We start from the raw sequence: 12109 nt of genomic DNA on the forward strand, positions 1-12109 counted from the left end.
TTTTGTCCACTTATGAAAACAAAATGAATAATAAAGTATAAAGAAATAAAAGTAAGAAACTACCTGAAGTCTTGCTAGTTGTGCAGTCCGGGCAACTATCTTATTGTATGGTTCAACAATTTTTGCTTTTACCCTAAAGGAAAAGAGAGGAGTGAGAATAAAATCATTTTCAAAATATCAATGGATAAAAACATTCCCATTCCATTTATTTATAAAATTAAGAACAGTACCTATCAACAGCTCCCTGTAAAGCCCCAATTCTCGTCTGCATCATCTGAAGAACACCTAGGAAAACATAAGCTTACATTGGCTTTACAAATTTACAGGGCATCCAACTGGGTAAAAAGTTAAATTAAAAGAAAATACATGCATATATAATTTTAACTTTTTTTGTCACCATCCTAATCCAAGCAACCAGTATCTTTTACCCACACTGCTGTAAAAGCCTGTAACTACTCTCCCCCTCCAATCTTTGCCTCACAAAAGAAGCCTGACAGGGAATGGGAACTGACTGCTTAATGGATATGGGGTTTCCATCTGGGGTGATGGAAAAGTTATGGACCTAGATACTGAGGATGGTTGCACAACACTGTAAATGTACTTAATGCCACTGAATTGTATGTTTTAAAATGCTAAAAACAATAAATTTTATGTTATGTATATTTTAACACATTACCAAAAAAGTATGACTGATCCTCCATGATATCCCCTTTGCCCCATCACTCCTATATTAGAACTATAGTCCACAGCTTAGTCTACAACTCTCTAGGCTTACAACATGAGGAAATTTTCACAAAATTGGAAAAATATTTTCAGGAAGATCAAGCATAAATTTTATTATTTAGGCTTTCAATTAGTACAGATATTTAATTATTTTGAATGCCATTCTTTAAAATTCAGTTTCTATATCCAACTGGCATAGTTGTTTTGAAAGCACAGTATTCTATTAATAGCTAAATTTAAGTATAGACATGTTGTCATATTTTAAATGAAATAATATTGGAACAAATAAACATTCCTATCAGCATACAAGTATACAATAACAGAGTTCAGTTCAATAGAATCCTCTCTGAACCAAAGATTCCCACTTTTCTGCTGGTTTTGTGGTGTATTCACCATACACTGCCAAGAATACACTGCCATTACTTATAACCATTTTCTTACATCATATTCTCTCCACAACCCAGTCTCAATGGGTTTCCACCAATACTCCACCAAAACAGATGTTACCAAGGTCACCAGAAATCTACGAGTTGCCAAATTCTATTGTTGGTTCTGTCTTAACCTTGTTCCAGCTCTCAGAAATTCACAGCAGTTGACTACTCCCTTTCTAAAACATTTTTTGTCTAGGCTTTCTTTTTTTGAGACAGAGTCTCGCTCTGTCGCCCAGGCTGGAGTGCAGTGGCTTGATCCCCCCTCACTGCATGCTCCGCCTCCCGGGTTCACGCCATTCTCCTGCCTCAGCCTCCCGAGTGGCTGGGATTACAGGCGCCCACCACCACACCTAGCTAATTTTTTTTTTTTTTGTATTTTTAGTAGAGATGGGGTTTCACCATGTTAGCCAGGATAGTCTCGACCTCCTGACCTCGTGATCCACCCACCTTGGCCTCCGAAAGTGCTGGGATTACAGGCGTGAGCCACCGCGCCCGGCCTTGTCTAGGCTTTCAAATCATCACACTTCCTAGGTCTCCTATTATCTCATTAGTTGTTCCCACTTCTCCTCTGTCAGACCTCTACATGTGCTGGAGTACCCAAAGACGTGATCCTCAGCCATCTGCTCTTCTCCATCTACAATCTTTCAGGAATTTCATTCAGTCCCAAAGTTTTAAATAATATCTGTTCAATAAAATACTGATTTTATACACACACACACATATACAGACGTATACACGTACATCTATGTAAAAAGATTTTCTTTATATATCTGCCTATGTTCTCATTCCCTCTTTATCTCTCTGTCCTCTTTCTCTCTCTTCCCCTGTACTGTTACATCAAATGTAAGATACCCAAGACAGTTTATGCCCTACCCCCCAACCCATCAAAAATCACACTTCTCTCCAGGCTATGTCATCTCCATTACTCATACCATCATCTATCCAATTTTTGAGACTAAAATCCTAGGAATAACTCACGGTGACTTTTTTCCATCAGCTCTTTCATCTGCCATCAACAAACCCTATCAGCTTTGCCTACATTTTACTCCATCTGCCACCACTCTAATCCAATGCACCATCAACTTCAACTATTCTAATAGCTTCCAAACCAGTGTCCCTGATTCCACCATTGCCTTTTTCTACAGAGCTATCAGAGTAAACTATTCCGAGTAGTAATCTCATCATACAATAACCTGATGAAACTCTTCCAATGGTTTACCATTGCATTTAGAATTAAATCCAAATTCCTTCCCAAGAACCTTACCTACGATCCTCTCCCTCCTTCACTAAACATCAGCTATTCTGGGCTACTTTCTGCCCCTCAAACATGCCAAATTAATTCCTGCTTTCCCATTTATTGTTCAGTCTTCTCCTCAAATCTTCACATGATGGCTCCTCCTCATCATTAGATCTTGGCTCAAACGTCATCTTCTCAAAAAGGCCTTCCCTGTCCTTCATCCATCTGTTTTATTTTCTCTATAGAATTTACAAATAAAATTTTTCTTCCTGTTTTCTGAGATAAAGTCTCACTCTATTGCCCAGGCTGGAGTGCAGTGGCATGATCTCAGCTCACCGCAACCTCTGCCTCCCAGGTTCAAGCAATTCTCATGCCTCAGCATTCCAAGTAGCTAGGATTACAAGCATGATCCACCATGCCCAGCCCTGTTTTCTACCTGCACTTTTTTTTTTTTTTTTTAATCTACCTCCAGGACCAGAACATAGTTCCAAAAGGACAGTGACTTTGTCTATCATTCACAAGTGCCTAGTACTTAACAAGTTATTAATTACTATTTGATTGCCTGAATGAACAAATAAATGAATGAGGCTACCTTTGTTTTTTGTTTGTTTGTTTTGAGATGGAGTCTCGCTCTGTCGCCCAGGCTGGAGTGTAGTGGCAAGATCTCGGCTCACTGCAAGCTCCACCTCTGGGGTTCACGCCATTCTCCTGCCTCAGCCTCCCAAGTAGCTGGGACTACAGGCACCCGCCACCACGCCTGGCTAATTTTTTGTATTTTTAGTAGAGACGGGGTTTCACCATGTTAGCCAGGATGGGAGGCTACCTCTTTTTGACAAAAAGAAGCTTAATAAATATTCCTCAAAATTCCATGAAAACAAAAACTCTATTGCTATAGCTTTCTGAAAGCTAGCAAATTCTCAAAAGTAATATTTGGAAGAATATTTTTAAAAAGAACATTTTTAAATAAAATAGGCTTAAACATACCTCCAAACTACTTACATGCTAAAAAAATTTTACATACTTAGGAGAATAAAGCAGATGAAGTAGAAGCTAGAATAATATTCAATTTTTCTAATATGTATACACACCACACTTACTTTTCAGCATCTCAAAATAACATCTAGACACATCATGCTAAAACGAATGCTAACCAATTCACATTTAAAGTTTTTTATTTTATTTATTTTTTGAGACAGGGTCTAGGGTCTTGCTCTGTCACCCAGGCTGGAGGGCAGGGACACAATCACAGCTCACTGCAGCCTCAACCTCCTTGGCTCAAGCGATCCTCCTACATCAGCCTCCCAAGTAGCTGGGACTAGAAACATGCACCACCACGCCAAGCTAATGTTTTATTTTTTATAGAGATAGAGTCTCATTATGTTGCCCAGGCTGGTCTTGAACTCTGGGATCAAGTGAACCTCCCACCTTGGCCTCCCAGAGTGCTGGGATTATAGGCGTGAGCCACTGCACCCTGGCCTACACTTCAATCTTTTATGTTCAAATAATCTAGTGAATATTCTGAGATAATCATAGGAAAAAAGTAGCCAGCCTTTGTACTCTACACACTCACACAAGAGATAATCACTCTAATTCAATCTAGCAGTGTATTTCAAATATTTTAATCTTTGAACATCATTCTGGGAAAAACAAGCACATTATAGAACTAAAACACATATTTAAAAACCACAATGAGAAATATTTCTGTTGCGGTGATTCATCTAGACCTATACACACTCAATGTACTACCATGCCATCCTTATTAATGAAAAACTAGCATGTTTTAAAGATTGCCATTAAAATATTACTTGCTCTCAAAAATGCATAAAAATATTATGAGATTTAAAAACATAATTAAAACTAGTGAGCTTCTGCACAGCCAAAGAAACTATCAATAGAATAAACAGACAACCTACAGAACAGGTGAAAATGTTTGCAAACTATGCATCTGACAAAGGTCTAATATCCAGAATTTATAAGAAACTTAATTCAACAAGCAAAAACACAACTCCATTAAAAAGTGGGAAAAGACATAAAGAGACATTTCTCAAAAGAAGGCATACATGCAGGCAACACACATGAAAAAAAAATGCTCAACATCACCAATCATCAGAGAAATGCAAATCAAAACCACAATGAGATACCATCTCACACCATTCAGAATGACTATTATTAAAAAGTCAAAAAACAACAGATGCTGGTGAGGCTGTTGAGAAAAGGGAATGCTTATATGCTTTTGGTGGGAAGGTACAGCCACCGTGGAAAGCAGTTTGGCGCTTTCTCAAATAACTCAGAACTACCATTTGACCCAGCAATCCTGTTACTGGATATATATTCAAAAGAAAATAAATTGTTCCACCATAAAGACACATGCACTTGTATGTTCATCACAGCACTGTTCACAATAACAAAGACATAGAATCAACCTAGGTGCCCAACAACAGTGAATTAGATTAAAGAAACATGGTACATATATACCATGGATACTACACAGCCATAAAAAAAGAATGAAACTATGTCCTATATAGCAATATGGATAGAACTGAAGGTGATTATCGTAAGCAAATTAAGGCAGGAAGAGAAAAATCAAATACTGCACAGTCTCACTTATAAGTGGGAGCTAAACATTGGGTACTCATAGACCTGAAGGTGACAACAACAGACAATACGGACTACTAGAGGAGGGAGTACCTAACTGTTGGGTCCTATGCACACTACCTGGGTGACAGGATCATTTGTACCCCAAACCTCAGCATTATGTAATATTCTCAGGTACAAACCTACACATATACCCCCCCGATCTAAAATAAAAGTTGAAATGACTAATAATAATAATTAATTTCCAGTACTAAGTCAATCGGTACTTAGAGCTTCCTAATCTTCCTAAGAACCTAGTCAGATATGTATACCAGATTTCAAATAACAAACTATTATTTCCAAAAATACTAAGTTCTTCATCAGGGTATCTTAGAAATATTCTACATGCTGAGAATAAGTTAATATCTTTGAGTACATGAGGAATACTGGGGGAAGCATTAAAGAATACTGCATCACAGAAAACAATATCCTCTCTCCTTAAGAATTTGATCAACATCGAGAAAAACCACTTACCTTTCTTCTGATGTACAATGATTAATAATAGTAATCACAAGTAATAATGTAAAACACAATAGTAACATTTCATATTTATGAGATGGAGTTTAATTTAATCAAGAGGGAATGAAAAATTCATAAAAGATTTAGTCAAACAAAAATAAGCAGATTTGTAAAAATAAAAATCCAATTATTATTTGACTATATTTTCATTAAAAAGAGTTGCAAAAAAGGCTCCAAGAAAGGCAAAAATAAGAAAAAAATTCATGCCTTCTTCCACTACTAGTCACTCTGGTATTGTTGATGTTTTTATTGTTTTAATTAACTAACACTAAATATGTGCAGGCATTGTTCTAAGTATCTTGCTAATTCATTTAATCCTCAGAATAATACTATGTTAGTACACATTATACTCCTGTTTTACAAATAAGAAAACTGAGGCAGAGAAGGGTTAACTAACTTGCTCAAAGTCAAACACCTAGTAAGCAGTAAAACAAGGATTTGAACCCAGATCATTTAGCTCAGGGGCCAGCAAAGTTTCACTAAAGTTTTACTGAAACATAGCCACACACATTTGTTTTCATATTATCTGCCTACTTTCACTCTACAATGGCAGAGTTTAGTAGTTGCAACAGAGACTGTATGGCTGGCAAAGTCTAAAATACTTGCCATCCAAAGTAGCTTGCCAAAGCTTGCCAATCCCTGGTCTAGCTCTACATAATCTCTAGCAGTTATTAGAAATATACCTTCCAACGACTCAATCCCAGTTGCTTGTGCCAGTAAATCTTCATGTCTTGCAACAACCTGAAAATCAAAAATAAATGATTAGCTTTTGCTCTGTTAGGTATTTTTCCTTGTAACCACAATGTAGAATGGACAGTCTCTCTTGGTGTAGAAACGAGGCAAATACAAATACAAAAGAAAAAAACACAGGTTTTTAAGGTGTGTCTGAGATGAGTTGTAAGCAGGAACAGACATACATTTACAGTTCAACACAGAGCAAGAGGAGTTACAGCCTTTTCTTAGCCCTGTCTTAGTCTGTTTGGACTGCAAACACAAAATACCTTAGACTGAGTAATTTACAAACAGAAGAAATTTATTGCTCACAGTTCTGGGGTTTAGGAAGTCCAGCATCAAGGTACTGGCAAATTCAGCATCTGGTGAGAACCCATTCCTTACAGATGGTACCTTGTATCTATCTTCACATGGTGGAAGGGGCAAACAGGCTTCCTCGGGCCTCTCCAATATGATATGATAGTATTAAGAGCCCTGCACTAAACCCTAATAAGAGCCCCGAGCTCTTAATACTATCATATTGGAGATTAAGTTTCAACATATGAATGTTAGGGGAACACAAACACTCAGACAAGCCCCTTGCTATCTTAAAGAGATGTACAAGTGGAGTTGTGCCAAAAAATATAAAAAACAGCTCATTGTTGCCACACCATTATTATGTTTTCCCTTTAAAGAACATTTTCAAACATCAGGTTCTCTTTGTTCTTGAATTTGATTCAGCACCACCAAGGCTACATCCTACTCTGGAAAGATACAGCACTCAGTGCTCACCTATACCTGAACATCTCTCTGCTTCCAGTTTCCCAGTGTCACATACCCACAGCAAATCCTTTTCCCTACAGATGTTTGATACTTTTATGAAAATTAGGGCACTGCAGATGGCCAGAACAAAAAAACCAAGGTTACTAAAGGCCACATGCAAGACATTCCTAGAAACATCACAAAATCATGCAAATCTTTAGAATAATGCAGGAATCCTTATTATCGTGCGCCTTTTATTCCAATGAATACGAAGTTTCATGTCTAGTCTGCTGACTGAAGTTCTTAATCACCAAAGACTGGAACCTCTAAATCCTCCACTTTGTCTTGTTTCAGATATCACTGTCATTCTGTCAAGTTTCTTTCTATCATATCTACTCAAAGGATTACTCTTGGTCATCTCGGTCTTTTATTCGTAAGGTTGCCAGAAGATGTCTGAATTTTTCCCAGCCTACTGATACGGTCATCAACATGTCCATCTTAACAAGACGAACTTTTAAAAAATTATCTATTCTCCTTTATCACTAGTAATACTTTGGTAAGGTTAAAAAGCCTAAAACTATAGTTTCATAGACTCCCTTGCAACCAAGAGTTGTGGAAGACAAGAGAGAGGAAAGCTAGGCTGGGCACGGTGGCTCACACCTGTAATCCCAGCACTTTGGGAGACCGAGGTGGGTGGATCATTTGAGGTCAGGAGTTTGAGACCAGCCTGGCCAACATGGTGAAATCCTGTCTCTACTAAAAATACAAAAAGATTAGCTGCGTGTGGTGGTGCACACCTGTAATCTCAGCTACTCGGGAGGCTGAGGCACAAGAATCATTTGAACCTGGGAGGCAGAGGTTGCAGTGAGCAAGATTGTGCCACTTACACTCCAGCCTGGGTGACAGGGCAAGACTCTGTCTCAAACAAAAAAAAAAGGGAGAGAGGAAAGCTTACTGTTTCAGCTAGTAATAAAGGTCCTGAGACCTGAGAATTTAGAGACAGTTAAGAGAACCATATTGATCACTCCAGGATTTAGTCATCAGATATCCAGAGGCAGAATTTTAGCACTGGCATGGAAGGCAAGAACAGGTACTTCCAGGCCTCTGTATTGCATCTGTGGTAGTTCCTTCAACTCCGTCCACTAGCTATTCACCCAACAATTTTATAAGCATCCAAACTCTCTGTATGAAGTGTCTTTCTTAGAGTGATTTCTAGTTCCTGCACTAAACCCTAATAGTAAATGTTTTACAATTTTAGTCATCTCACTGATATAGACTACTGGGACTCGGAGACTTCCTCTACCTCACATCCTAGGCCACTACAACCTCTCCCCTCTAAGTGATGGTAAATACATTTTAAGTTCTTATTGATTCCTGCAGAGTAGATGCTGCATACAAGGAATAAGGAAAATAGCAAGCATAAAAGGACTAAAAGAATTTCAGGTGGTTCTTGCAAAAAGCCACCCCGAGAACTCAAGACAAAACTAAATACATTATCCCCGCTCTCATAAACAACTTACACTATTCTATTTAAAACAGGCCTCGCTTGCCTGCCATTATTTCTGTCTGTGTCTGCCACTGGTCTGTAGGTCCTTGGAGAGCCAAGAAATGTATTCTATTTATTTGGCTATCCCCACAGTCTAACCCAAAGCTTGACAATTAAACGTGTTTTCTTTCTTTTTTTTTTTTTTTTTTTTTTTTTGAGACGGAGTCTTGCTCTTGTTGCCCAGGCTTGAGTGCAATGGCACGATCTCGGCTCCCTGCAAGCTCCACCTCCCAGGTTCAAGTGATTCTCCTGCCTCAGCCTCCCGAGTAGCTGGGATTACAGGCGCCCACCACCATGCCCAGCTAATTTTTGTATTTTTAGTAGAGATGGGGTTTTGCCATGTTGGCCAGGCTGGTCTGGAACTCCTGACCTCATGACCTGCACGCCTCAGCCTCCCAAAGTGCTGGGGTTACAGGAATAAGCCACTGTGCCCGGCCTAAACGTGTTTTCTAAATATCTGCCAATAAAGATTGAAATCAAATGATACATAATCAGAATTTTAGAGTTAAAATAACCTTAGAAGGCATCCCAGTCCTATCTAAGCCACTCAAAGAAACTAAGACACAAAAAAAGATCAAGTGGATATGTCTCAGGTTATACCAAATCTATGTTTCCTGGTAAACAATCTGTTTCATACATATGTTCATTCATTTAAATATGTATTAAATACCTACTCAATCAAAGGCAACACTAGAAATTATGTCATAAAATCGCCCTATAAAAATTACAGAATTTTAGTAGAGGAAGGAATCTTCAAAGTTATCTACTACAGTCTCCTCTTCCTCTTGCTTATTCCAACCTGTCTGATAGATTAAAAAACAAAAAAGCAAGACTCAAAGACATTAAGTGATATTAAAGTCAGTTAACAGCATAGCTGAAATTAGGACCCGTCGCCTAACATCTCATATTGTATCCTACTCACAATAACATTTATCAACTTTCTGTAATTTCAGCAAATGCTACACTTTGTGCTTATAAAGTATGAATTGCGAATGTAACATCCCAATTTTTCTTATTCATATTGTTTTACTTCCAAAATTCCATTTTCTATTATCTTTATCGAACACATCCTATTTTTTGCCCACTATATTCGTTGCACATCAGTTAAGGTGGTGAACAGGAAGTATGAATGAAAGGCTTTGGTGAGGTGGTATATTAGTTTTTCCACAAACAAAAAGTGGTTTACAGAAAATTTCAAAAATTTACTTTGAAAAATAAGTCACACTGGTAAGTATGTACTTCTTCATGTAAATATGCATTTGTATTTAATAAGATTACAAAAATGCTAAATTATCACTTTAGGCTGTATAATCCATAGGGACCCTGAAGATCAGAATTACCTGTAAGTGTAGTTCTTTGTCCAACTGACTGATTCCTTGGGCAAGTTTTGCTAGTTGTTCAGCAATTACAGCTTGATGAATAGATTGAGAAGTATAAGTCTTTACATCAAAGTCTTCGTTTAAAAAGTCACTATAACACTCTGGATTGGGGAAAAAATAAGGAAAAGTCCTTAATTACCCTGTACTAAACCAGTTATTAAACAACAGAACAATTATAATCATAATTAACATATTTTGATCCCATACTCTGAACCACTCCACTATACTGCTTAATGCTTACTTTTATCATGACCCTAAAGGAAGTATAACATTGAGAAAGAGATTAAAAACATAACGACCGGCCAGGCACACTGGCTCATGCCTGTAATCCCAGCACTTTGGGAGGCCGAGGTGGGTGGATCACCTGAGGTCAGGTGTTCAAGACCAGCCTGGCCAACATGGTGAAACCTCAAACCCCATCTCTACAAAAATACAAAAATTAGCTGGGCATCATGGCGGGTGCCTGTAATCCCAGCTACTTGGGAGGCTGAAGCGGAAGAATAGCTTGAACCCGGGAGGCACAGGTTGCAGTGAGCCGAGATCGTGCCATTGCAATCCAGCCTGGGTGACAGAGCAGGACTTCATCTCTGGCCGGGCACGGTGGCTCACACCTGTAATCCCAGCACTTTGGGAGGCCAAAGCAGGTGGATCACGAGGTCAGGAGATCAAGACCATCCTGGCTAACACAGTGAAACCCCGTCTCTACTAAAAATATAAAAAAAATTAGCCGGGCGTGGTGGTGGGCGCCTGTAGTCCCAGCTACTCGGGAGGCTGAGGCAGGAGAATGGCGTGAACCCGGGAGGCGGAGCTTGCAGTGAGCTGAGATTGCGCCATCGCACTCCAGCCCGGGCGACAGAGCAAGACTCTGTCCCAAAAAAAAAAAAAAAAAAAAGACTTCATCTCAAAAAAAAGAAAACATAACTACTAGCTATAACTATTAATCCAAGAAAACAAGATCATTGTCAGTGAAAAGACAACAGGAAAATTGACTATATATATATATATATGTAATATTTATGGCCTCAGATATCTCTAGATCAATACACAAATACTGTTATAGCAAAGTGAATCTGGAATTTTAGTAACAATAGGAAATATAAATTTATAGGTGTTACTGAAATTTAGGATTTATGGGTGAAATATGTTAATGGAAAGAAAAGCTGTTTAAAATAGGCCCCTAATAGACAGAAAACAGAAGTAATACCAGATGTTAAAAAGAAACCCCTCAATATAGAAATCCACAAATATGTGGATGAAAGAAAAATTAAGAGAATTGAAAGCTAAAAATAGATACCCAGAAGGGAGCTCATGGTAACCATGTACCAAATCTCCTAATGATACAGTAGATACAAGTAAAGCTGCCTTGAGAGAGATTATGAAACAAACAAAATAGAGTACTTTTAAGAAAACCTAAATTGTCTACATCCGCTATAATGTATGCTCCAAGAGGGGAAGAAGGTCTTTGTTTTGTTTGCTAACTCTTCTCCAGTGTCTGAACAATACCAGACACATGGCAGGTTCCATGAATTAACTAATCTATACATCAGCTGATGTATCATTAGTATCATTCTGGTAACAACCAACAACAAAAAGTAAAGGCTCATACTCTTGATTACTCTTAAAATGTAGTGGAATGAAAGAAGGAAACTGCTACTTTGGCTGCTTTTAAGTCTGAGAACATTTCCTTCTAATTTGCCAAGTGCTTCTCAGAATTAAGAGTCCTGACAGCCAGACAAATGAAAAAAGCCATTCCAAGCAAAGGGAAGGTTTAGCAGTGGCAAATGCCATGGCATATTTTGAGAAATAAGGGGAATACTGATTTCAGTGTGTCTAGATCATAGCACATGTATATTGGACAGAAATGGTAAAGAATGACAGATGTGGTTCCAAAGGTTGGAGCGCAGTTTGAAAAGAGGTTTTTAAGACATTTGAAATGTTTAACCATATCTCATTTAACCCAAGAAATTGCACTATCAGCTTTATGTTACAGAACAATAATCCTGGCAGCTGTATAGAGGATGATGGAAAAAGGATTAGTCACACAGCAATGTGCTGAAGTTGCCTCTTATTGGCTCTTGAGCACCGACTGTTACATTTTCAGGAATTCTGTGAGCCAGATGACCTTTCACACAGATATCTTAAAATCTACGATGGTGAGAGTATTTAC

The 12109-nt window shown here is 38.3% G+C and overlaps 1 protein-coding gene across 1 annotated transcript in view; it reads right to left on the reverse strand.

Annotated features, from left to right (window-relative positions):
* Positions 1-12109, reverse strand: part of COG5 (component of oligomeric golgi complex 5) — a 372787-nt gene that overhangs the window by 356883 nt on the left and 3795 nt on the right. Inside the window, exons 2-5 of the mRNA XM_019030869.3 lie at positions 9904-10043; positions 6228-6285; positions 231-285; positions 64-133 (exon numbers count right to left, since the gene is read on the reverse strand). Of these exons, the coding sequence (XP_018886414.1) occupies positions 64-133; positions 231-285; positions 6228-6285; positions 9904-10043 (323 nt within the window). The remainder of the gene's footprint in view (positions 1-63; positions 134-230; positions 286-6227; positions 6286-9903; positions 10044-12109) is intronic.

This window comes from Gorilla gorilla, chromosome 6, assembly GCF_029281585.2.
Source record: "Gorilla gorilla gorilla isolate KB3781 chromosome 6, NHGRI_mGorGor1-v2.1_pri, whole genome shotgun sequence".
NCBI classification, from domain to species: Eukaryota; Metazoa; Chordata; class Mammalia; order Primates; family Hominidae; genus Gorilla; species Gorilla gorilla.